Source organism: Callithrix jacchus, chromosome X, assembly GCF_049354715.1.
Source record: "Callithrix jacchus isolate 240 chromosome X, calJac240_pri, whole genome shotgun sequence".
Classification (NCBI taxonomy): Eukaryota; Metazoa; Chordata; class Mammalia; order Primates; family Cebidae; genus Callithrix; species Callithrix jacchus.
Genome location: NC_133524.1, coordinates 24,599,197 through 24,626,256, shown reverse-complemented (window position 1 = coordinate 24,626,256; position 27,060 = coordinate 24,599,197). Strand labels below are relative to the sequence as shown.

At 43.4% G+C, this 27,060-nt stretch overlaps 1 protein-coding gene across 2 annotated transcripts in view; it reads left to right on the top strand.

Moving 5' to 3' along the window:
- APOO (apolipoprotein O) overlaps positions 1-27,060 on the top strand; it is a 69,161-nt gene that overhangs the window by 12,490 nt on the left and 29,611 nt on the right. For both annotated transcript variants that reach the window (XM_002762727.6, XM_054250776.2), the window contains exons 2-5: positions 12,813-12,920; positions 14,699-14,818; positions 17,347-17,401; positions 23,167-23,262. In XM_002762727.6, the coding sequence (XP_002762773.1) occupies positions 12,813-12,920; positions 14,699-14,818; positions 17,347-17,401; positions 23,167-23,262 (379 nt within the window). The remainder of the gene's footprint in view (positions 1-12,812; positions 12,921-14,698; positions 14,819-17,346; positions 17,402-23,166; positions 23,263-27,060) is intronic.

The following is a 27,060-nucleotide window of genomic DNA, read 5'->3' as shown; positions in this document are numbered from 1 at the left end:
GTGTGCTGTTCCTGTCCATATGTTCTCATTGTTTAACTCTCACTAATGAGTGAGACCATGTGGTTGCTGGTTTTCTGTTCCTGTGTTAGTTTGCTGAGAATGATGGCTTCCAGCTTCATCTATGTCCCTGCAAAGAACTTATTCTTTTTTATGGCAGCATGATATTCTATGGTGTATATGTGTCACATTTTCTTTATCCAGTCTATCATTGATGGGGATTTGGGTTGGTTCCAAGTCTTTGCTATTGCAAATAGTGCTGCAGTAAACATACACGTCTCGATGCCATTTTCTAATCTGTGTGTGTGTGTGTGTGTGTGCGCGCGCGCGCATGTGTGTAAGTGTGTGTAGATAATCTTTTTTTTTTTTGAGGTGAAGTCTCACTCTGTCACCCCGACTGGAATGCGGTGGTGTGATCTTGGCTTACTACAGCCTTTTGCCTCCTGGGTTCAAGTGATTCTCCTGCCTCAGCCTCTGGAGTAGCTGGAGCTACAGGCGCCTGTCACCACACCTGGCTAATTTTTGTATTTTTAGTAGAAATAGGGTTTTACTATTTTGGCCAGTCTGGTCTCAAACTCCTGACCTCAAGTGATCTACCTGCCTCGGCCTCCCAATTACAGGCACCTGGCCCATTTTCTATTCTTTACCACTCTTACTTCAAATATATTGAGACTGATTTTCTTTTTTTTTTTAAGATGGAGTTTCGCTCTTGTTGCCCAAGCTGGAGTGCAATGGCGTGATCTTGGCTCACTACAACCTCTACCTCCCATGTTCAATCGATTCTCCTGCCTCAACTTCCCAAGTAGCTGGGATTACAGGCACATGCCATCATGCCTGGGTAATTTTTTTCCTGTTTTTAGTAGAAACAGGGTTTCACCATGTTAGCCAGGCTAGTCTCGAATTCCTGACCTCAGGTGATCTGCCTGCCTTGGCCTCCCAAAGTGTTGGGATTACAGTGGTGAGGCACTGCACCTGGCCAAGACTGATTTTCTTATAGGCTTAAAATGTGATCTGAAGGCATTTAGAAATGGAAGGCATATGATTACATATTACATGTAAATTTCAGCTGGGTGCAGTAGCTCACACCTGTAATCCCAGCACTTTGGGAGGCTGAGATGGGTGGATCACCTGAGGTCAAGAGTTCAAGACCAGCCTGGCCAACATGGCAAAACCTCATCTCTACTAAAAATACAAAAATTAGCTGAGCATGGTGGCACAAGCCTGTAATCCCAGCTACTCGGGAGACTGAGGCAGGAGAATCACTTGAACCTGGGAGTGGAGGTTACAGTGAACCAAGATCACACCACTGCACTCCAGCCTGGATGACAGAGTGAGACTCTGTCTCAAAAAAATAATAATTTTTTTAAAAAGTAAATTTCACTTATGAAATTTATATAAATAGTTGTAGTAAATTCTGGCTCCATATATGATTTATCAAGGTAACTGCTTTGAAAAGAAAGCATCTATTATTATTTTTTTTTTTTTTTGAGACGGAGTTTTGCTCTTGTTACCCAGGCTAGAGTGCAATGGCACGATCTCGGCTCACTGCAACCTCCGCCTCCTGGGTTCAGGCAATTCTCCTGCCTCAGCCTCCTGAGTAGCTGGGATTACAGGCACACACCACCATGCCCAGCTAATTTTTTGTATTTTCAGTAGAGACGGGGTTTCACCATGTTGACCAGGATGGTCTCGATCTCTTGACCTTGTGAGCCACCACGCCCGGCCAAAAACATCTATTTTTTAAAAATGTTGTAACACCGAAATACCTTTTCTTTGTAAAAAGTCAAAATAGTGCAGTTGATGATCAGGTTGCTATTGTCTGCCTCCCTCCAACCCCTTACCAGAGAAAGCCTCTGTTCTGTTTGGTGTGTGGCCCTCCAGATTAGAAAGGATTGCTGGCTGGGTGTGGTGACTCATGCTTGTAATCCCAGCACTTTGGGAGGCCAAGGTGGGTGGATCACCTGAGGTCAGGAGTTTGAGACCAGCCTGGCCAACATGGAGAAACCCCATCTCTATTGAAAATACAAAAAACATTAGCAGGGCATGGTGGCGGGCACCTATAATTCCAGATACTCAGAGGCTGAGGCTGGAGAATCACTTGAACACCGGAGGCAGAGGTTGTAGTGAGCCGAGATTGCGCCGCTCCACTTCAGCCTGGGTGGGAAGAGTGAAACTCCGTCTCAAAAAAAAAAGAAAAAGATGGCTGTATAAAATGTAGATACTATCCTGAATGCTCCTTATGGAGGAGAATATTCTGCGTTCTTCTGATGTTTCAAGAATGTGGACTCATTTTGTTTCTCTTGGTGTTTTTTTTTTTTTTTTTTAAGACAGGGTCTTTGTCACCCAGGCTGGAGTGCAGTGGCATGATCTCAGTTCACTGCAACCTCTGCCTCCTGGGTTCAAGTAATTATCTGCCTCAGCCTCCTGAGTAGCTGGGATTATAGGTGCCTGCCACCACGCCCAGGTAATTTTTGTATTTTTAGTAGAGACGGGGTTTCAGGACCATCTTGGCAAGGCTGGTCTTGAACTCCTGACCTTGTGATCTACCCACCTCGGCCTCGCAAAGTGCTGGGATTACAGGTATGATCCACCGCACTTGGCCCATTTGTCTTGATTTTTAATTCAGTTTTCAACACCTTACTAAGGACACCAACATAGCTTGATTTGGACAGAATTTTTTGTCGTTTTCATCATTTTGTTTTACTCTAAATTATTTCACAGTTTATTTGTTTTATGTTAGTCACTTGGAATAAGAATAATCTCAAAAGTATTGTCAGTGTTCATAGTTTTTTTTTTTTGTAAAAACCCATTTTAGATTTTTACTGCTTATGATTAAAACGAATCAGATTGAAGTAGTTTTGTTTCAAGTGAAAAATGTTTTCAGAATGGAAATTATTACAGAAAAGGTTGATTGAAGCCGGGTGCAGTGGCTCATGCCTGTAATCTCAGCACTTTGGGAGGCCAAGGTGGGTGGATCACCTGAGGTTAGGAGTTTGAGACCAGCCTGACCAACATGGTGAAACCCCATCTGTACTAAAAATACAAAATTAACCAGATGTGATTGTACGTGCCTGTAATTCCAGGAGGCTGAGGTAGGAGAATCTCCTAAACCCGGGAGGCAGAGGTTGCACTGAGCCAAGATCGCACCACTGGATTCCAGCCTGGCCACAGAGTGAGACTCTGTCTCAAAAAAATAAAAAAATAAATAACAAAAAAAGAAAAAGAAATCTATTTTCTACAAAAATTAGCTAGACATGACCGGGCGTGGTGGCTCACACATGTAATCCCAGCACTTTGGGGGGTTGAGGTGGGTGGGTCATGAGGTCAGGAGTTCAAGACCAGTCTGGCCAACATGCTGAAATGTTAGTTACTTAGAATAAGAATAATCTCAAAAGTATTGTCAGTGTTCATAGTTTCTTTTCTTTTGTAAAAAACCCATTTCAGATTTTTACTTTCTAAATAAGAAAAATCAGATTAAAATAGTTTTGTTTCAAGTGAAAAATGCTTTCAGAATGGAAATTATTACAGAAAAGATTGATTGAGGCTGGGCGCAGTGACTCATGCCTATAATCCCAGCACTTTGGGAGGCCAAGGTGGATGAATCACCTGAGGTCAGGAGTTCGAGACTAGCCTGACCAACATGGCAAAACCCCATCTCTTCTAAAAGTACAAAAATTAGACAGGTGTGGTGACACGCACCTATTATCCCAGCCATTCAGGAGGCTGAGGCATGAGAATCGCTTGCTCTGTCGTGGTTATAGCTCACTGTATCCTTGACCTCTTGGGCTCAGGTAATCCTCCCACCTCAGCCTCCCAAGTAGCCAAGACCACAGGCATGCCCCACCATACCCGGCTTTTTTTTTTTTTTTTTTTTTGGAGAGATAGAGTCTTGTTAGGTTGCTCAGGCTGGTCTCAAACTCCTGGCCTCAAGTGATCTTCCCACCCTAGCCTCCTAGTAAACTCAATCTTATGCCTGAATCTTTTTTTTTTTTGAGATGAAGTCTCACTAACTCTGTTGCCCAGGCTGGAGTGCAGTAGTGTGATCTTGGCTCACTGCAACCTTCACCTCCTGGGTTCAAGCGATTCTCCTGCCTCAACCTCCCAAGTAGCTGGGACTACAGGCACATGCCACCATGCCCGGCTAATTTTTGTATTTTTAGTAGAGATGGGGTTTCACTGGGTTGGCCAGACTGGTCTTGAACTCGTGACCACCCATCTCGGCCTCCCAAAGTGCTAGGATTATAGGCGTGAGCCACTGCACCTGGCTGCCTGAATCTTTTTTTGAATGTTAATTAATTTTTTAAATTGTGGCCTGAGCTTCCCAGAAGCTCTGTGAGAGCAGGGACCATGTCTGCTTATGTGTTGTATCTGTTTAGCACCATGTCTGACATGACACAGGTGTGCAGTGAATATTTGTTTGAAATAAAATCCTGGTTGACCTCTTCTAATTGTTATACATAACCTTGCTTGCCTTAACAAATTTGTTTTGCCAACATCAGTCCTTGGCAAGCTTCAGTGGAGAGGGAGTAAGAAGCAAATACATTTCTTAAAGATAATGACAGCCTGCCCCTTTACATTTCTTGTTAGGGCCTCATCTAACCCAACGCCAGTTCTGGTTGATCTGTTTCCATTGACAAGTCCCTTGCAGACCGTGTGAAACAAAAGTTGAGACACAGAGAGTCCAAGGTCCAAGATAGAGTGTACCTTGATACCTTGCTGGGGAGTAGGATCAGACCAGAAAGAAAGAACGTTCAGCCACAAGAGCGAGATAACTCAATGACACTCCGAGGTTTGCAAAGCTAAGGGCCACCAGTTTACCTTTGTCTAAGCTGAATTTTAGTTTTCTCTGTGACTACGGGTCATACAGCTGTATTCAAAACCTCAGACAAACTAACACATTAGAGTCTTTACTTTGAGACCCTCAACTAGCTCAATTCCAAGAAAGGCACTTAGTAACTGAAGGGTACACTTGAGACGGGCTGGATCTAGAGAAATGCCACCACCTTTTCTTTTCTTTCTTTCTTTTTTTTTTTTTTGAGACAGAGTTTCACTCTTGTCACCCAGGCTTGAGTACAGTGGTAGTCGGCTCACTGCAACCTCCGCCTCCTGAGTTCAAGCAGTTCTCCTGCCTCAGCCTCCAGAGTAACTGGGATTACAGGTGTGCACCACCATGCCCGGCTAATTTTTGTATTTTTAATAGAGACAGAGTTTCACCATGTTGGCCAAGATGTTCTCAATTTCCTGACCTTTCGATACGTCTGCCTTGGCTTCCCAACATGCTGGGATTACAGGTGTGAGCCACTGTGCCTGGCCAAGAAATGCCACCTTTGATCTAACCTATAACTTAGCACTAATTGGAGAGGCAGCTCTTAACAGAGTTGGCTTGACTTTGATTGAGCAAACCCAACTCATCTAATTCAAAGTAGAGCGTATCTTATCAGTTCTTGGCAGGTGCACATGTACTCATTTTCTGGGCCAGGTCATCTGCCCTGAGCAAACAAGGCTTCTCAAGGACTGTCACTTGGGACAGGAAGTGCTCTTGGTACATGCAGTCTAGAGATTCCAACCCTGCATCAGAAAACGTCTGGGGGAGATCTCACTTATTGGGAGGCATATCCAGTCCAATTATACCATAATGGATTGGGACTCCTCATGGAGACAGAATACCTTTGTGTTCTTGTCTCACAAAACAACCTATCCAGAGTGCAAACAGGAGGAAGGTTGATAAAGCTAGAGAATTTTTTTTCTTTTGATGCAGACCCTGAATGTTGGTTGTGTTTCTTCAAGGAACCGGATTATTCTTCCTGGGGGAGACAAAAGATTGAAGAAGTTTCTTCTTCATGTCCTCTCTGTGCCGTTGCACTTTCCTGGGGTGATCTCTGCCCATCTTAGCCTTTCCCTTCTTAAATCCTGATTTTGAATAGGTTGACCTGAATACTCAATATGAGCCCTAACAAAGTATGGTAACCACCTGGCAGGCACACAGTATCCAAGACTGCCATTTGTGGTAATATCTGGTCTGGCCAGCTTCCTTTTTACTGTTAGAGGGAAAGGTGGTGAGTGGGCTGAGGCAAGGTGGGGTCGTCTCGCACCAGGAGGCGCCCCTTTTGATGTCAAAAAGGAAGATGAATCAGCCAAGATGTTGAATGCATCAGCTTCAGCCTTGTCTGTCTGCCTGAGGACCTTTTACCAAGGCTTCTCCCATGGGTTTCGATCACACAGGTCTATACCAGTTCCTTACCATGGTCAGGTGTGTGGCTGTTTCCTTCCTAGGAATGAGCCTGGCATGGATTAGGTATGCTAGAGCCCATGGGTTTTTTAAAAAGTATAATTTACATATAGTGAAATAGATTCTTAAGTTGTACAATCTCAGATGTACAATTTGAGCTTTGACAAATGTATACACCTTGTGTAACTCACATCCCCATCAAGATATAGATTATTTCACCCCAGAAAGTTCACTTGTGCCCCTTCTCCATAAGTCCACTTCCTTTCAAACCCCACCTCTCCCTCCCAGTAGTTCTGGTTTCTTTTACTGTGTTTGAGGCCATGGGTTTTAAAACATACAGATTTTCTTAAAGTTTGGATGGTGAGAGATGTCAGAAGGTGGTATTTACTTAAGTAAATCAGAGGTTCTCAGTGGGAGAGTTGCTCCCCAGGAGGCATTTGGCAGCATCCAGCGACGTTTTTGACTGTCATGACTGGGAGGAGGTGCTACTGGCATCTAATGGGTAGAGGATAGGGATGCTGCCAAACTTCCTGCTGTGCCCAGGACAGCCCTATGACAAAGAAGGACCCAGCACAAATGTCAATAGTGCTGAGTTTGAGAAATCCCTGAGTAAATCATGTGTTCTCTGCAGAGTCAGAATTATGGACCTGGGGAGTGTTCATTTGTGGGTCTCCCAGGTCTTCTGGGATGAGGTTTGCTTTTTCTTTGTTTTGTTTGCTTGTCTGTTGAGAGCTTGCTGGAAGCTGAAAAGGCCACTGCAGGAGCCAGTTTTCTTTGGTGCCACCACCCTTGTGGCCGCAGTTCTTGTTGTGGGATGGGGATCAGGGTGGGCTTAGGGAGGAAAACTAATAGGAGAAGAGAAAGAAGAAGAAAACGATTTAGGCAGTAAAGGGAGGCAGGCCTAGAATAATATTAAAACTAGAAAAACGAGTAAGATAAGAGGGAAAGGTAAAGTAGAAATTAATAATTAAGAATCCAATAAAAAAAACAAATGAGTTGTGATTTAAAAATCAAAGATAGGCTGGCTGTGTTGGCTCATGCCTGTAATCCAAGCACTTTGGGAGGTTGAGGCAGGTGGATCACTTGAGCCCAGGAGTTTGAGACCAGCCTGGGCACCATGGTAAAACCCTGTCTCTACTAAAAATAGAGAAATTAGCCAGACGTGGTGGTGGGTACCTGTAATCCCAGCTACTCAGGAGGCTGAAGCAGGAGAATCACTTGAACCTGGGAGGTGGAGTTTGCAGTGAGCCAAGATCACGCCACTGCACCTGCAGTCCAGCCTGTGCAACAAGAGCAAGACTGGCTCAAAAAAAAAATATATATATATATATATATGTACATATATATGGAAAAAAGAATTCTACAAAGTTCCAAAAAGCAAAACTTAAATTTGCTGTGCTCCAAGTACTACACTGAACCCACGCAAATGAAATGATGTATAGGCATTGTATTAGGTATTATAAGTAATCTAGAGATTATTTAAAGTATACAGGAAGCTGTGAAGAGATTATATACAAATACTAGGCCATTTTAGATAAGGGACCTGAGCATCCATGGATTTTTGGTATTGCAGGGAGAAGTCCTGGATCCAATCCCCCATGGATACCAGTATATGAAAACGAGGATGAAGAGGACACTGTGAAACCATAGAGGCTAATTGAGGGAGTAGAGAGGGGGCGGGGTACCAGCTTGGGTACCTGAAGGAGGGGAGTTGGAAACAAAGTCCTGGAGTGGGGCTGGCTTGACTCCTGCCTCCATGGAGAGTTCCTAGTTGAAGCACTGTGGTCTGTTGGTCCTGGGCAGACCTAGAAAGCAGATAGCAATGAATTGGCGCCTCCAGATGCTAGCAGCCTTACAAGCCCCTGATGAGGGCTCCAGGAGGGAACCACTTGGGTACTGTAGAGAACTCTTGGGTGGCTCAGCCTTAGACAGCTTGGCATCTTTAAAAAGAGCTGGGAGGCTAGGTGCAGTGGCTCATGCCTGTAATCCCAGCACTTTGGGAGGCCAAGGTGTGAGGATTGCTTGAGCCCAGAAGTTTGAGACCAGCTTGAGCAACCTGGTGAGACACTATCTCTACTAATATATAGATGTGTGTTTGGCCAGGCTGGAGTGCAGTGGCACGATGTCAGGTCACTGCAGCCTCCGCCGCCAGGTTCAGGTTCAAGCAGTTCTGCCTCAGCCTCCTGAGTAGCTGGGATTGCAGGCATCTGCCAACACTACTGGCTAATTTTTGTATTTTTAGTAGAGACTGAGTTTCAATATATTGGTCAGGCTGGTCTCGAACTCCTGACCTCGGATAATCCGCCCGCCTCAGCCTCCCAAAGTGTTGGGATTACAGGCGTGAGCCACCGTGGCCAGCCTTACTGTGCTTTATGAGAAATAAAATGTGCCCTTGAAGTGCTGAGGAAGTCCAGACCCAAAAAAAATGTTCTCATGGACTTAAAATTTCAAGTCAACTTTGTCTTAATTTCCAAAAGACAAGAGTTTCTAAGTTTGTCTACTTAGCTTTTCAAGTAAAATAAAAGATGTATAGACAGATGACTAGACCTCTAGCTGTCTGTTTGTCTCTGGAAAATATCCAAAACCAACTCATCATCTCTCCCTCAGACTTGCCCCTCCTCTACTTCCTCTCTCAGGAATGCTGTGTCACCACCCAACTAGAAAAACCCATCAGAAACTCCAAGGTCACTTAAAATCAACTCTTCCTGATTTTCAAGACTACAATACATTGCTATTAACTGTAGTCACCATGTAATACAGCAGATCTCTTGAACCCACTCCTCCTTTCTAACTGAAACTTTGTACCTTTGACCAAGATCTCCCTGACTTCCCCCCAGCCCCTGTCCCTGGTAGCTACCATGGTGTTCCCTACTTCTATTAGTTGAACTTTTTTAGATTCCTCAGAAATAAATTTGTGAGGTAATGCATATGTTAATTAGCTCAATGTAGCCCTTCCACAATGTATACATATTTCAAAACAGCATGTTGTACACAATAAATATGTGAATCTTGTTAGTTTAAAAATTAATTTAAAAATAAATAAAAATTAAAAAAAGAAGCCAAGGTGATTGTCACCCCTCCTTTCCCATTGATCACTAAGTCCTGCTAATTCTGCCTATTAAACTGTCCCAATTCCACTTTCTCCTCTTTCTCCTCTCCTGTGCAATCTTTCCTTGGGCCCTCATTGCTTTCCTGCATTGTTTTAGCAGCACCATAACTGGTCATCTGGCCCTTTAATGACTCAAACCACCACACTGAGAAATCATGATCTTTCTAAACGGCAAACTTGATTTTATATTCTATCCCCTTATTTGAGATCTTTTGGTATTTATTACCTAGGACTTTATGTGAGCCACGCGAGGCCCATTATGATCTGGCTACAATCAACTTCTCTAACTCATCTCTCTGTCACTCTGCCCCCTCCCACAAAACTCGAACTCTGTATTTCTCCATGGTGTTTCCCAGCTTCATGGCTTCACACGTGCTGATTCATCTGTCTGTAATGTTCTATACTTGTTTTGCCTTTCTGTAGAACTGCCTAAGAGCAGGGAAAATTCATGCTTTTGAAACAGGAAAATTTCCCTTGTCACTCTTTCGGGGCATGCGGTGGGAGTGTGGCTCACTTCTCGGGTGCCCCACTGCTCAAAACCTCTAGGGAAAGCAGGCAGACAGGCAGGTCGTGGGCAGTATGGGCTCCAACTCCATGGCAGCGTCTAGGGGTGGATGTTTACAGCTCCTGAAACCCCAGTGGGTGTCTGTTACTGTGTGCTCTTTTAGTTTTGCCGTCAGTAGGCAGCTTGTGTTAATCAATTGAATTAGACACTCTACCTTATCGCAAGGACAGAGGGCTGTCTGTATCCTGGGGTCCTTGCCTGAGTATACCAGCAAAATTGGATCACATGTGGGCTTGGGGAATTAGTGCAAGGTTTTATTGAATGGTAGAAGTAGCTCTCAGCAGATGGATGTGGAGCCAGAAGGGATACAGAGTGGGAAGGTGGTTTTCCCCTGGAGTCGGGGCTGCTTAGTGGCCGGGCTCTCCTCCTACCACCCTCAGCCGAACTCTGCGTTGTCCTGCCATTCTGCTGTTAGTGGCCTGCTGGAGTCTGTTAGTGTGTTCTTCTGCAGGTGTGTTCTTCCATGCCTCTGCTTCTCTTGACCTCCAGCTGCTCATACGCTCTTCTGTCAGTGTCCAGCCACTTGTGTCTATCATAGGCACAGGATGGGGCATGGTGAGCCAGGGTGGTCTTGGGAAATGCAACATTTGGGGGGCACAAAAACAAAAATGCCTGCCTTCACCTAGGTTGGTGGCCAGGCCCAAGGGTGGAGCCCTAGCCAGGGACCATGCCCTTCTCTGCCCAGCATTTACCTGCCCCACCTCCCATATCACTTTTATTTTATTTATTTATTTCTTGAGACAGGGTCTCACTCTGTCACCCAGGCTGGAGTGCAATGGCACCATCTTGGCTTACTGCAATTTCCCACCTCCTAGGTTCAAGCGATTCTTGTGCCTTCAGCCTCCCTTATTTTATTTTTTAATTTGTCCTAGGCCAAGTGCAATGGCTCATGCCTATAATCCCAGCACTTTGGGAGGTTGAGGTGGCTGGATTGTTTAAGTCCAGGAGTTCGAGACCAGCTTGGACAACATGGCAAAACCTGTCTTTACAAAAATTAGCTGGGCATGGTGGTGCATGCCTGTGGTCCCAGCTACTTGGGAGACTGAGACAGGAGGAGTGCTTGAACCTGGGACTAGGAGGTTACAGTGAGCAGAGATCCTGCTACTGCACTCCAGCCTAAGCCGCAGTGTGAGACCCTGTTTTTTAAAAAAAAAAATTGTCGGCCAGGCATGGTGGCTCATGCCTGTAATCCCAGCACTTTGGTTGGCTGAGGTGGGCGGATCACGAGGTCAGGAGTTCGAGACCAGCCTCCTGACCAACATGGTGAAACCCCGTCTCTAAAAAAAAGATTGTCTATTTACTTACATCTATCAAGTTCTTCCTGTCAGATTGGAAGCCCTTTCAGGGTGAGGATATATCTTACTCCATATTCCAGCTGTGTCTAACACACAAGACATGCTCAATAATTGTTTATTTCCTGCTCGAATGAGACAAAGGAAATGGATGGAGGAGAGGTGGAAAATAAATGAGCTATTGATTTCTCTCTATTTAGGCATGATTTAGCATCTTGGAAATTACATTACTGAGATTTGCAGTGCCTGTAATGTGAAAGACTAGGCTATTTTGTAAGACAAAACATAATGCCAGCTAAAATATAACAAAAATGTCTGTTGAAACGTATGCCTGGAAATTTCCGTATTTCAGAAGCAAAGAGCTGAAAGCCATTAGAAAAAAGTGGTTATTACTTTAACTGGTTTAAAAATAATCGATACATCTTGAAGTATTAAGTGTGCATCTTGAGGTCATAATTTCAAGGCAATATTGCTATAGATTTCTTTTTATTTTTTATTTTTTTGAGACAGAGTCTCACTCTGTCGACAGGCTGGAATGCAGTGGCACAATCTTGGCTCACTGCAACCTCCGGATCCCAGGTTCAAGCAATTCTCCTGCCTCAGCCTCCCAAGTAGCTGGGACTATAGGCACGTGCCATCACGCCTGGCTAATTTTTTGTATTTTAGTAGAGACTGGGTTTCACCATGTTGGCCAGGATGGTCTCTGTCTCCTGACCTCATGATCCGCCTACCTCAGCCTCCCAAAGTACTGAGGTTACAGGCATGACATTGCTCCTGGCCTATTGCTACAGATTTCTTTTGCTTCTGAGGTAAAGATTAGCCAGCTAGTGCTGACATTCGTCCATGTAGTTTGTGCCTATCACAATTATTAGGCAGAGCCAGCAGCACCAGGATACAACTTAAGTTGATCAATATTCCTCCTAGAAAACTCTCACAACCTTCACAGGAGGAGTCTGATTTTTTAATAGTCACAGTTTAAATTTAAAAACCCGTAGCTCTCCCCTCTTCTCAGCTTATCTTTTTTTTTTTTAATGGAGCGATCATTTTGTGTATGTAAAACAGAATCTCACTCCATCACCCAGGCTGGAGTGTAGTGGCATGATCATGGCTCATTGCAGCCTTGAACTCAAGAGGTTCTCCCACCTCGGTCTCCTGAGTAGCTGGCACTACAGGCATACACCACCATGCCTGGCTAATTTTTAAAAAATATATTTTGTAGGCTGGGCACAGTGGGTCATGCCTGTAATCCCAGCACTTTGGGAGGCTAAGCCTGAGGTTGGGAGTTCAAGACTACCCTGGCCAACATGGCAAAACCCCATCTCTACTAAAAATAAAAAAAATTAGCTGGACATGTTGGCAGACGCCTGTAATCCCAGCTACTTGAGAAGCTAAGGTAGGAGAATCGCTTGAACTTGGGAGGCAGATGTTGCAGTGAGCTGAGATCATGCCACTGCACTCCAGGCTGGGTGACAGAGCAAGACTCCATCTCAAAAACGTAAAAATAAAATAAAGCACAGTAAGCCTTTCATGGTGGGAAGTGGCTGAGGTTATGAATATGCTCACGTTTTGCACATTTGGTCTGTAACACAGAGAAGGTTTAAGATTGCTTCTACATTTCAGGTAATTCAGAGGTCCGTGGGGCCGGCCAGCCTGAGCTTGCTCACCTTCAAAGTCTATGCTGTACCAAAAAAGGACTCACCTCCCAAAAATTCTGTGAAGGTTGATGAGGTAACATGCTGTTTATGTTGTGATATATTTTGAGTGTCTGATTTAGTTACTCTTGGATAATTTTTTACAAATTGTACATCAGGAAGATGTGACTGTTTAAAAGACATTTATTTATGGTTTTTTTGAGATGGAGTTTCACTCATTGCCCAGGCTAGAGTGCAATGGTGCGATCTTGGCTCATTGCAATCTCTGCCTCCCGGGTTCAAGTGATTCTCCTGCCTCAGCCTCCCAAGTAGCTGGGGTTACAGGCATGTGCCACCATGCCTGGCAAATTTTGTATTTTTAGTAGAGACAAAGTTTCACCATGTTGGCCAGGCTGGTTTTGAAATTCTGACCTCAGGTGATCCACTCGCCTCAGCCTCCCAAAGTGCTGGGATTACAGGTGTGAGCCACCTTGCCTGGCCAAAAGACATTTAAATGGAGAAAATGTATTTCCTTATAGTTTGTTTAATTTGTGGGAAATGACTAAACTATGGCTTTTTCAGCAGATAAACTTTAATGGTACTTAGCTAAGGGCACAATTAAGGAATACTTTATAAGTGTTTACTCGGGAATCCACTTTGTCCCAATAGGTTTATGCGCACAGCTCACTTTTCTAAGTGGTCTGCCTGATTCTTGGCTTATCTTGATTTTTATCAAGCCAAGAGGATATTCACATTTTTTCTTCTCTAAGAAATTAGAGATCTGGATCCTTTCTGTTTCTTGGCTGGAGGAGACACTCGTAAGTATATACTTAATAAATACTAAATTAAAAAAAAAGAAATCTTCTCTCTACTGTTTACATTCCTTTTTGGTCTGTACTTCCCACTGATTATTTTGGATATTCAGTTTCTGTTGCCTTTGAGTAAAGTGAGGTACGGATCTGCTTTCAGTCCTGGATAGGGTTACTTGATTGGTGTTTACATAAAGCTAATTAGCTTATCTTTTGCCCTTTATTCTCTTCTCAGGCCTTGGCACAGTGGCATTTTTGAGGGTGAAGAAGGCAGCCAGCAGTGGCTGTGAGAAGTTCTCTGGGTGGGGAACAAACCTGGTGTCCTGCTTTGATTAACCACAGACCAATCATCTGAACTGAGTGACATGCCCTTATGTTACTCTCAAGCTTTTGTAACCCCTTCACCTACCCTTTAGAGTAATAGAATCCTTTTTCCAAACTCAATCTAAGGTGGAATACCAAATACTAGTTTATAACATGGGTAAAGAGGAGCTGCTTTGTTTGCATTCAGTAGGTGGGGAGAGGGTAGGACAGACACCACGTAGCCTTGCCTTATCGGCCTTGGCCTCGTTGATTAAGTAAATAAGGTGCAGATATAGTTTGAGGTCAAGTTCAGGTTTCACGTAACCCTTAGATTCACTGGAATTTATTAATTATTATTATTATTTTAGAGTTGGAGTCTCGCTCTTTTGCCCAGGCTGGAGTGCAGTGGCACCATGTTGGCTCACCGCTACCTCTACCTTCCAGGTTTAAATGATTCTCCTGCCTCAGCCACCCAAGTAGCTGGGATTACAGGCATGTGCCACCACACCTGGCTAATTTTTATATTTTTAGTAGAGAGGGGGTTTTGCCATATTGCCGAGGTTGGTCTTAAACTCCTGACCTCAAGTGATCCATCTGTCTTGGCCTCTCAAAGTCCTGGGATTACACACATGAGCCACCATGCCTGACCACAGAGTCACTATAATTCATGAATTATTAGAAATATTAAATACTTACAAAATTGATAAATTTATCCTATAAACAGTACATCATTTAAATCTTTGTTTTATTTTAATATGCACAGCTTTCACTCTACTCAGTTCCCAAAGGTCAATCGAAGTATGTGGAGGAGTCAAGGAGCCCACTTGAAGAAAGCATCTCACAGCTTCGACACTACTGTGAGCCATACACAAACTGGTGTCAGGTACAACTATTCTGAAAATGGAGTGAACGCACTTCTTTTTAGAGTCAATAGAGAAAAGTCTATATTGGCTGCATGTTTTTGGAAAAAGGCATGCATGATAAAGGGCCCTGAGATGGTTGACAGAGGCTGGGAAGGGTAGTAGGGACTGGACGGAAGGTGGGGAAAAAAATAGCAAGAATGATAAGACCTGTTTGATAGCACAGCAGGGTGACTACAGTCAACCTGTAGTACAATTGTACATTTTAAAATAACTTAAAGAGTGTAATTGGATTGTTTGTAACACTAAGGATAAACGCTTGAGGGGATGGATACCCCATTCTCTATGTTGTGATTATTTCACTTTGCATGCCTGTGTCAACACATCTCATGTGCCCCATAAATGTATATACCTACTATGTACCTTCTATGTACTATGTAAACTTCTGGTAGTTAAGATAAAGTCAGCACATTTGTGCAAATATTTTTGTATCAGGTAGGCATGACTACTGTTGTTCCTAGTGTGTCTGTTTTGTTTTGTAATAAAAGTACTTAGTCTCTACCTTTCAGCCTAAGATTGCTTTTTGTTTTTTACTTTTTCTTCCATGCATGATACTCAGTGCACAGAATATCTCTCTGGGTGATAGATTAGTTATCTACATGTTTATTTCCACTACTACTAAATATAAAAACTGGCCGGACGCGGTGGCTCACTCCTGTAATCCCGGCACTTAGGGAGGCTGAGGCGGGCAGATCATGAGATCAGGAGATCGAGACCATCCTGGTTAACACGGTGAAACCCCGTCTCTACTAAAAATATAAAAAGTTAGCCAGGAATGGTAGCATATGCCTGTAATCCCAGCTACTTGGGAGGCTGAGGCAGGAGAATCGCTTGAACTAGGGAGGCGGAGGTTGCAGTGAGCCAGGATTGCACTACTGCACTCCAGCCTGGGCGACAGAGCGAGACTTCGTCTAAAAAAAAACTTCGTCATAAATATAATAGTTTTTGTAATTATAATGGTTTAATTTTCCTGGGTAGAACAAAGTATTAATGAATAGAAATATTTCTAATTCCTGGCTCCTTTTTCATATCAGCAATTTCTAGTCCTTTTCTAGAAGAACCAATTTAATTTTTTTAATAGTAAAAATATTAAGCTGGCAGAAGAAGTGAGCATTCACTCTAGACATTGATCTGAAGTTTTCTTTTCTTTTTTTGAGGGGAGGAGGTAGAGACAAGGTTTCACCATGTTGCCCAGGCTGATCTCGAACTCCTGGGCTCAAGAGATCTGCCAACCTCAGCCTCCCAAGTAGCTCAGACTACAGACAGATACCACCATGGCCAGCTAATATTTTTATTTTTTGTAGAGATGGGGTCTCTGCTGTGTTGCCCAGGCTGGTCTCAAATTCCTGACCTCATGCAATCCTCCTGCCTTAGCCTCCCAAAGTGTTGGGATTACAGGCATGAAGTAATGGATTTTAATGAAGAGATACTCGGTTCTTTAGGTCTTCCACCTCATTCGACATTTATTATTTAAGGCCATTTAAAGGGTGAGGATAGCTTGTTCTGACTTGAACTGAATGACACAAAACAAATCCTTTTCCAAATGGCAACTAGTTCTGATGCCTTCTGATACCCATGTATCTCTTCTTGTCTTCACTGTAGACTTCTTGAAAGTGTGAGTACCTTCTGACGGGTTCCTCGTTTCCTTTAGGATCATCTGATGTTCATGTACAAAGTCTTTTTTTTTTTTTTTTGAGATGGAATCTCGCTGTGTCACCAGCAGGCTGACGTGCAGTGGCACAATCTCTGCTCATTGCACCCTCTGCCTTCTGGGTTCAAGTGATTCTCCTGCTTCAGCCTCCTGAGTAGCTGGGACTATAGACATGCACCACCACGCCCGACTAATTTCTGTAGTTTTAGTAGAGATGGGGTTTCATCACATTGGTCAGGCTGGTCTCTAACTCCTGACCTCAGGTGATCCCTCCACCTCAGCCTCCCAAAGTGCTGGGATTACAGGCATGAGCCACCGCGCGGGCCACAAAGCCTTTTTATTGTTGTTAAGAGAATGTTGATACCTCATTTGCTTTGGGATATAGGCTTCTTTGACTCAATAAAGCTGGTCATTCTTGCTTCAAATGGAGAGTTTCCAGATGTAGGCTCTAATTAATGGCAGATTAGGAAGTAGTTAATGTGAAAGACAGATTTAATCTCATGGAGAAAAGCTTGCCACTTAAGTATCAAGGGGATTGATTTTTAGTCTGTTTTTTCCATTTTAATAGAAGAGTGAAAAGGCTGGGTCGTTGAAACCATCCTGCTTGAAATCTGCTTCCTGTGTCAGTAGTAAGCCATTCTGCTGAGTAATTTGCAATGAAAGGAAGAGTACAGTAGAAAAAAACAGACAAAAAGACCCAGATAGACAATGTATCCCTTTGTTGAAAAAGCGTTAATAATATGATAATTTATTCAGTAAAGACAAATATATTTATTCTGTTAACTTTCTAATCAGCAGATCCTGTGAATAGTTTCATTCAGTTTCTTTTTACCTTTTTAGGAAACGTACTCCCAAACTAAGCCCAAGATGCAAAGTTTGGTTCAATGGGGGTTAGGTAAGTTGATTTTTAATTAGGCATAATCAGCTACTTCATTAACATTGAACTCTTTAATCGGAGTTCTGTGAATGAGCTCCAAGAAATCTGTGGATTCCTTAAAATTATATGCAAAATTTTAGAACTTTGTGGATTTTTCTGGGAAGAGGAGCTGTTGTTTTCATCAGATTTCAGGCAACTAGTGTCCCCAAATAGGTAAGTCTCTTCAAGATCGTTAGGATTCTTGGGCTGGCAAGTATAGATACACTGCTTAAAAAAAAAAAAAACCAATTGAAGAGGAAGTTTGCAAAAGGAAAAAAAAACCAACTCATTTCCAGGTATAGTGTAATACACCATACTAATTCACCAATAGATTTTCAGAATTGGAATAGCTCATTTGCACTGCAGTGAATACATGCTATAGAAGTTTTGAAGCAGGAAAGAGCTGAGCTGGTATGCCTGGGAAATGTCTTATTGCATAATTGATAGTGTTCTTTTTTTTTTTTTTGAGATGGAGTCTTGCTCTTGTCTCCAGGCTGGAGTGCAGTGGCGCAGACTCAGCTCACTGCAACCTCCGCCTCCTGGGTTCAAGCGATTCTTCCGCCTCAGCCTCTCAAGTAGCTGGGACCACAGGTGCGTGCCATCACGCCTGGCTAATATTTTTGTATTTTTAGTAGAGACGGGGTTTCACTGGTGTTGGCCAGGATGGTCTCGATCTCTTGACCTCGTGATCCACCTACCTCGGCCTCCCAAAGTGTTGGGATTACAGGCGTGAGCCACCGCGCCCGGCCAACAGATAGTGTTCTTACATTTTTTTGCATTTGGTTTTATTTTCCTTGATTGTTTTTTACTTGTGGGCCATTTATCACATATACTCCCAAACTGGATTCACAGTCTATGTTCTGACTGATCTCAAACAGGAACTGGTAAATAAATAAAGATGTTGATCATATTTCATTCCCCTCATTGGGCATCTCAGAAACAAAATCTTGTTTTTACAAGGGTTTGTTTCCATGATGGAACAAAATAAACATCAGTACAGTTTATTTGCTAGGATCATCATACTGTGTCGATGTCCTGATCTTTCTGAGACTATCAGATAAATTTATCATTTGAAGACAGATATAGTAATAGTTGCCTACTGGTTCTTTGTTTTTTGAGATAGAGTTTTGCTCTTGGTGCCCAGGCTGGAGTGCAGTGGCGCAATCTCAGCTCACTGCAGCCTCCGCCTCCTGGGTTCAAGTGATTCTTCTGCCTCAGCCTTTGAGTAGCTGGGACTACAGGCATGTGCCACCATGCCCAGCTAATTTTTCGTATTTTTAGTAGAGACAGGGTTTCACCATGCTGGCCAGGCTGGTCTTGAACTCCTGACTTCAAGTGAGCCACCATTCTCAGCCCCCTACTGGTTCTTTAAATTATTAAGTCATGTTAATAAGTAACATCTTCATTTTATTAATTTCATAAACACTTATTTAAGACTTACGCATCAGGTACTATTCTAAGTGCTTTAAAAATACCAATTTATTGGAAGTGGAGTGAGAATGGTTAATGAGTACAAAAATATAGTTAGAATAAATAAGATCTAGTATTTGGTAGCACAATAGGGTGACTGTAGTCAACAGTACTTTACTGTGCATTTTATTTATTTATTTTTATTTTTTTGAGACAGATTCTTGCTCTGTTGCCCAGGTTGGAGTACAGTGGCGCGATCTTGGCTCACTGTAGCCTCTGCCTCCTAGGTTCAAGCAATTCTCCTGTCTCAGACTCCCAAGTAGCTGAGACTACAGGCGTACACCACCACACCCACCTAATTTTTTGTATTTTCAGTAGAGACGGGGTTTCACCATATTGATCATACTGGTCTCGAACTTCTGACCTTCTGTTATCTACCCACCTTGGCCTCCCAAAGTGTTGGGATTACAGGCGTGAGCCACCATGGCAGCCTATTTATTGAACTTTTTTTTTTTTTTTTGAGACGGAGTTTCGCTCGTTACCCAGGCTGGAGTGCAATGGTGCGATCTCGACTCACCGCAACCTCCGCCTCAAGTTACACTCATAGTTATTGTGAATAAACTAAAAGAATACAATTGAGATGCTTGTAACACAAAGAATAATGATAAATACTTGATACTCATTTACCGTGATGTGATTATTATGCATTGTATGCCTGAACCAAAATAACTCATTTACCCCATAAATATGTACCTATTATGTACCCACAAAAATTTGAAATATATATATATATTAATTTAATCCTCATAACAACCCTGATAGATCCTTTATTATCTTCATTTTTATATGAGGAAACTAGAGAACTCGTGATACAGTCTTTTATCTGTACATGTGTGGCTGAGAGGTCTCTTGTTTAAATTTTTCTGAGATAGGATCTTGCTCTGTCATCTAGGCTGGAGTGCAGTGGCGTGATCATAGCTCACTGCAGCCTCGACCTCCTGGGCTCAAGCAATCCTCCCAGCTCAGCCTCCCGTGTAGCTAGGATTACAGGCATGCACCATCACACCCAGATAATTTTATCTATTTTTTGTAGAGACAGGGTCTCACTTTGTTGCCCAGACTCTGTGCAGTCTTACAACATGTCTTCTTTCCCCTTTCTTTATGATTTACCCACTTTGGCCCAGCTCACCAGAGCCATCTGTGTGTTCCTCTGTCAACCGTTCTGTGTACACATCTAGAATTGAGCAACACTGGGCTAGTAGGCAAAAATAAAGGGAAGTGAAAAATGGCCTCAAATGACCCAGACTAGAGAATGGAAAGTAAAAACTAGGCTAAAGGCAAAATAAGTAAGAGGCCAGACAGTAATTAATGGAAACACAGCACAAGTCCTATAGTAGTATTTAAAATGATCACATTTCCCAAAGAACCGAGGAAAAGGAACACTGGCATGTATCTAGTATTAGGGGACAGAATTACTGAGTTTTCCAGTTTATTAGTTCAGTTCCGCGTGTGTTTTTTAAGTCACCATTCTGCCAGACCTTGGAAATTGTGGTTGGTTAAGACAGTGGTCACAACCACTGAGATGCATGTAATACATTATTCAATACTAGTGCAAATAAGAGATGATCACAGACCATTATTGAAGGTACAGGGGAAGGAGATTAGTTTAATATAAATTGAGGAGGTGAGAGCAGTCAGGGAAGGATTTCTGAAATGAATCTTCAAGGAGCAATGTTAGCCACAACACTGCTGGAGGGACTGCTAGAGGCAGGCATTCCACACTGGGCACAGCATGACCAGGCTTAGAGAAATGACTTGGTATTGGGTGTTCGAGGAACCCTAAGCAGATATGGAATGCTGAAGATGAGACTGAGAAGGAGACGTGAGGGCCTTGTTTAAGTCATGACCTAGCTAAAACTCATTTGTTAATTCATCCAGCATTCATCAACTTCTGGCATTGTGATTTTTGTTTTGTTTTTGTTTTTCTTTGGAGACAAGGTCTCAGTCAGTCACCTAGGCTGGAGTGTAGTAGTGTGATCATAGCTCACTGCAGCCTCGACCTCCTGAACTCAAGCAATCCTCCTACCTCAGCCTCCCAAGTAGCTGGGACTACAGATGTGCACCACCACACCTGGCTAATTTTTTTGTTGTTGTTGAGACAGGGTTTTGCCATGTTGCCCAGGCTGGTCTTGAACTCCTGGGCTCAAGCAGTCCTTCCACCTTGGCCTCCCAAAGTGCTGGGATTACAAGTGTGAGCCACCACATCTGGCCATCATTCTTAATAATTATCTATTGAGGCCAGGCATGGTAGCTCACACCTATAATTCCAGCACTTTGGGAGGCCAAGGCAGGCGGATCACGAGGTCTGGAGATCAAGACGATCCTGGCTAACATGGTGAAACCTCGTCTCTACAAAAAATAGAAAAAATTAGCTGGATGTGGTGGCATGCGCCTGTAGTCCCAGCTATTCGGGAGGCTGAGGCAGGAGAATTGCTTGAACCTGGGAGGTGGAGGTTGCAGTGAGCTGAGATCACATCACTACACTCCAGCCTGGGCGACAGAGACAGACTCTGTCTCAAAAAAAAAATATCTATTGAATGAGTATCCATTATTACCACTGAGGGAAGATAACACAGAAGTGTAAGCAATCTATTGTTAAGCAGCTAATGTTCTCCCTGGGGAGACACCAGATACACCAGGGTACTATAGGATTAGGTACGAAGTAATGGTACAGAGAATAAATATGATGGGACTTTAGAGGAGGGAGAGAGGTATGGACTGATGAGCTTAGGAAAGGCTTTTCTGTGGAGATGGGACTCAAACTAGCTTTTAAGAGGTGAGATTGGCTCGGTGGAGAGGAGAGGAGACATCATATGAATGAAGTCAGAAGGCATGTTCGGGCATGGTGCATAGGCTCATATTTTTATTCATTCTATCACCATCAATGGTGGTCAACAGTGGCTATTTCCTGAGTGAACTTATAAATTTCCTTTATTATACAAATTTATTCTTTTCTTTAGTTCGAATAATAAGTTTAGATGGCAAATGATGCTTACTTTTCCAAGTCTGATTTCTTGTTTTTGTTTTTGTTTTTTTTTGAGACAGAGTCTCATTCTGTCACCCAGGCTGGAGTACAATGGTGCAATCTTGGCTCACTGCAACCTCCGCTTCCCAGGTTTAAGCTATTCTCCTGTCTTAGCCTCCTGAGTAGCTGGGATTACAGGTGTGCACCACCATGCCCGGCTAATTTTTTTTTTTTAATATTTTTAGTAGAGATGGGGTTTCACCATGTTGGTCAGGCTGATATCGAACTTCTGACCTCTTGATCCGCCTACTTCGACTGCCCAAAGTGCTGGGATTACAGGTGTGAACCACCATGCCTGGCCTTTTTTTTTTTTTTAAAGAGGCTGTGTCTTGCTCTGTGGCTCAGGCTGTCAGGCTGGAGTGCAGTGGCGTGATCCTAGCTCACCACAACCTTGAACTCCTGGGCTCAAGTGATCCTCCTGCCTCAGTCTTGAAAAGTGCTGAGTTTATAGGAATGAGCCACCACTCACAGCCTGTATTTGGTTCCTCAGTTTCAGAGAGGAAGCAGCAAAGCTTCAGATAGCAATAGATCTGCCCCAAGATTTATCCAAATCTATTCTGTTTTTGTGTTTGCATAACAAGAGTTTAGACAGCAAAGGATCCCTATATTTGTATTCCTCTCTGTGCAAATTGCTGATTAAGATTTTCATATTGTTTTCAGGAATATGAAAGTAATTTAATATTACTTCATTGTCAGTAGGTTATTGGACCAAAGTGATTGAAAATTGGACACTTGACACCGGGCATGGTGGCTCACACCTGTAATCCCAGCGCTTTGGGAGGCTGAGGTGGGGGGGATCACCTGAGGTCAGGAGTTCAAGACTACCCTAACCAACATGGTGAAACCCAGTCTCTACTAAAATTACAAAAATTAGTTGGGCATGGTGGCGGGCACTTGCAATCCCAGCTACTTGGGAGGCTGAGGCAGGAGAATCACTTGAACCAGGGAGGTAGAGGTTATAGTGAGCCGAGATCATGCCATTGTACTCCAGCCTGGGTGACGAGCGAAACTCCATCTCAAAAAAAAAAAAGAAAAGAAAATTGGACACTTGCTATGTGAATAGTAAATCTTGTTTATATGTCACACAAAAAGAATATGTTGAAAAGAAGTATACTAGCAGAATGCAGAGTATGTGGTTTGAAAAGCACTTTAATACTATATATGCAAATTATATACTGTATAAGACTTTTTATTTTGTTTTTTTAATGAGAAATTTATGGAACTGCTTCCTGTTCTAATTCTATTGTAGACAGCTATGACTATCTCCAAAATGCACCTCCTGGATTTTTTCCGAGACTTGGTGTTATTGGTTGTGCTGGCCTTATTGGACTCTTTTTGGCTAGAGGTAGGTGCAGTTTTGTGGGTTTAACAGCTCCATAAAGCAGAGATAGGATATATGTTTCTTTCTTTCCTTTTATTTACCGGGTTTCAGAATAATGAGTTGGTTCCTAAATATGGCTTTCTTAATGTATAATTGATATGGTTATTGTATTTGATTTGAAACATAAACAGAAATTGTATACTCTTGGTTAAAAAAAAAAAAAAGGCCGAGCGCAGTGGCTCACACCTATAATCCTAGCACTTTGGGAGGCCAAGGTAGGCAGATCACGAGGTCAGGAGTTCGAGACCAGCCTTACCAACATGGTGAAACCCCATCTCTACTAAAAAGACAAAAAGTAGCTGGGCATGGTGGTACTTGCCTGTAATCCCAGCTACTTGGGAGGCTGAGGCAGGAGAATTGCTTGAACCCGGGAGGCGAAGGTTGCAGTGAGGAGTGATCCTGCCACTGCACTCCAGCCAGTGCGACAGACAGAGCTAGACTCCTTCTCAAAAAAAAAAAAAAAAAAGAAATTAGTTATCCTTTATAGGCACATTTGCTTGATCAAACCCCTATTGTTCTTGGTACAGAAAGAGTGAAATTTTCTTCAAAGTCTTTCACACATGAGAAATAAACTCTTTCTAAAGGTTTCACTATTAAGATCAGGCTATTCATCACAGTAAATAGAACAGTGATTTAATAGAGATTTTATTACCTTCTTGATTTGTCATGGCTTCAGTCAGTCATGACATAAAAACTTTTAAAATGCTTAAAATTCAATGCTAACAAATGCCAACTTAAAAATATTACTACACTGCTAGATTATAAAGTACCTATAGGAAATAAAGCCTGATAAAATACTTCACTATGATGAGATTAATTTGTTAGGAACTACTTGAAGTTTCACTGCTTGGAAACTAAATGTTTATGATATAAAATTCTGACCTTTCTGTCATTCCTAATGAAGAAAGTTTATGAGCCCTGTAATCAGACCCCCATAAAAGAGCACCATAGAGACTAGTTTGGTCCCTTTATTAGTTTGTTTTGCATTGCTACAAAGGAATATCTGAGGCTGGGTAATTATAAAGAAAAGAGGTTTATTTGGCTTATGGTTCTGCACGCTGTACAAGAAGCATGGAGCCAGCATCTATTTCTGTTGAGGGTCTCAGAAAGCTTCCAATTGTTTTAGAAGGCAAAGTGGGAGCAGGTGTGTCACATGGAGAGAGATGCCAGGTTCTTTTAAACAACCAGCTCTCATGTGAACTAATAGACTGAGAAATCACCCATTACCATGGGGAGGGCATCATGCCATTGAGGAGGGATCTGCCCCCATGACCCAAATACCTCCCAGCATGGAGTGTCACTTTTCCACATGAGATTTAGAGGGGCAAACGTTCAAACTTTATCAGTCCTATTCCTCCAATTTAAAAAATCTTCGTCTCCATGCAATAGCTATTATTTTATTTTATTAAATTTTTTTTTTTTGAGATGGAGTCTTGCTCTGTTGCCCAGGCTGGAGTGCAGGGGCGAAATCTTGGCTCACTGCACCCTCCGCCTCCTGAGTTCAAGTGATTCTCCTGCCTCAGCCTCCCCAGTAGCTGGGATTATAGGTGTGTACTACCACGCCCAACGAATTTTTGTATTTTTAGTAGAGATGGGTTTTGCCATATTGGCCAGGCTGGTCTCCAGCTCCTGACCTGAAGTGATCGGCCTTCTTTGGCCTCCCAAAGTGGTGGGATTACAGGTGTGCGCCACTGCGCCTGGCCTTATTTTATTTTTTTAAATTGGTTTCTTTTTTGAGATGGGGTCTCACTCTACCACCCAGACTGGAGTACAGCGGTGCAATCATAGCTCACTGCAGCCTGGATCTCCTGGGCGCAAGTGATCCACCCACCTCAGCCTTTCAAGGAGCTGGGATTACAGATGCCCGCCACCATGCCCAGTTAATTTTTGTATTTTTAGTAGAGATGGGGTTTCACTATGTTGCCCAGGCTGGTCTTGAACTACTTAACTCAAGCCATCGACCTCCCTTGGTGCTCCCCAAAGTGCTGGGATTACAGGCATGAGCCCCTGCACCTGGCCAGTGGCTGTTATTTTTAAATCTGGAGGGTAGACACTGCCCTGGTGGCACTACCAGCTCATCTGTGGAAGCAACTCATGTCATAGTCTTCATGCCCTCCTCCTGTCTCATGCAGAACGTGTCAGAATTAAATTTCCAGCTTATTTTTTGTAATCAACTTATGAACCAACATTTTTCCCCAAACTTCTTTCATCCCATTTCTTGCAAAGCTGTTCAAAAGAGCATTCAGTCTTATTTAGATAGTGTTTGAGATTGTTGGACATCCCTAGGCTAGGGTGTTGGGATTTCAGCTGTTGTTAGAGAGGCAGGAATGTGGAAGTGAGTGAAAGGAGCTTCCCCCTCCCTCACTGTGGTTAGAGCATGTGGGGAAGTCTTCCAGGTCCAAGAAAGCTCTTTTTCTCTGTTATGGGTATGTTCCTACAATGCCAAGAGTTTGTCCCTGGCATATCCACTAGGGTGACCCTCCTAAGGAGGATTGGAGACCATGCTCTTTTGGCCAGAGCAGCAACATGAGGACACCTGCTACAGTAGATTCTGGTCCTCTGATTTTGTTTGTTTCTTTGTCTCTTCTTCCTTTTCCTGGGGAGAGCTTAGTAGTATTAAAATAATTTGAGACCTTAATTCTTTTTCACAAATATGCACACAGGCATACACACACACATGTGCAATAACAGGTCTTGTCCCCTGGGCGATGGGTATAGAAAGGCCTGAGGTGAGCAGTGTCAGAGAGTTCACCAAGCAGGATGAGTGGGATGATAGGGATGTCTGTGGGTAGCCAGAGTGGTTTGCAGGTCCCTCCAGGTAGATGGTCCTTTATGTGGGCAGCAGCATGATGGGTGGGTGCAGAAGGTCCCTCCTCATGGGTTTTTTTTTTTTTTTTTTTGAGACAATCTTGCTCTGTTGCCCAGGCCGGAGTGCAGTGGCATGATCTCAGTCTCACTGCAACACTGCCTCTTGGGTTCAAGTGATTCTCCTGCCTTAGCCTCCTGAGTAGCTGGGACTTCAGGTGTGTGCCACCACGCCCAGCTAATTTTTGTATTTTTAGTAGAGATGGGATTTCACCATGTTGGCCAGGCTGGTCTCAAACTCCTGAAGTCAAGTGATCCTCCTGCCTCAGCCTCCCAGTGTGCTGGGATTATAGGTATAAGCCACCATGCCTAGGCTGGTGGGATTTCTTGAGTGTATCTGCTAAGATAGTCTGCTTCAGTTGATGAGGATGGCCATGACTGTGGTGGTGACAGGGGGCTCTCAGAGAGGCGAGTGGATGTCCATTCAGAGGAAATGGGCCCAGCCAGACCACTCCAAGTTGACACGTGGTTGTTGACACTACAGTTGCCTTCTGGTGGCTGTCTCCAGCACTGGCAACCAGTGGGTTCCCCCCTGCCCCTGGCAGTGCTGATAGTGACAACCCATACCATTGGCCTCTTGGGAGATGTGGGCATGAAGGTAGGGGTGGAGGAGTATGATTACACCACCTTTCTGAAGTTCTGGAGTCCCTGGCTCATTGTGTGAACCAGCAGGAGCTGGAGACCTGAGAGCTGCTACTTCTTGGCTCTCCCTGGAGGAGTGAGAAATGACTGGGTGGCGGGTTGCTGCTCTTCCCTTGGTCCTCACTTGGGTGAGCCACTTCAAGTGGATGGGGTGGGGGAGGGGCAATATGCAGGGGTATCACAGGCTTTTCTAGGAGAATTATACCCTTTCAATTCATGCAACAGGATTGGGAGAGAAACAGTAATTCATTAATA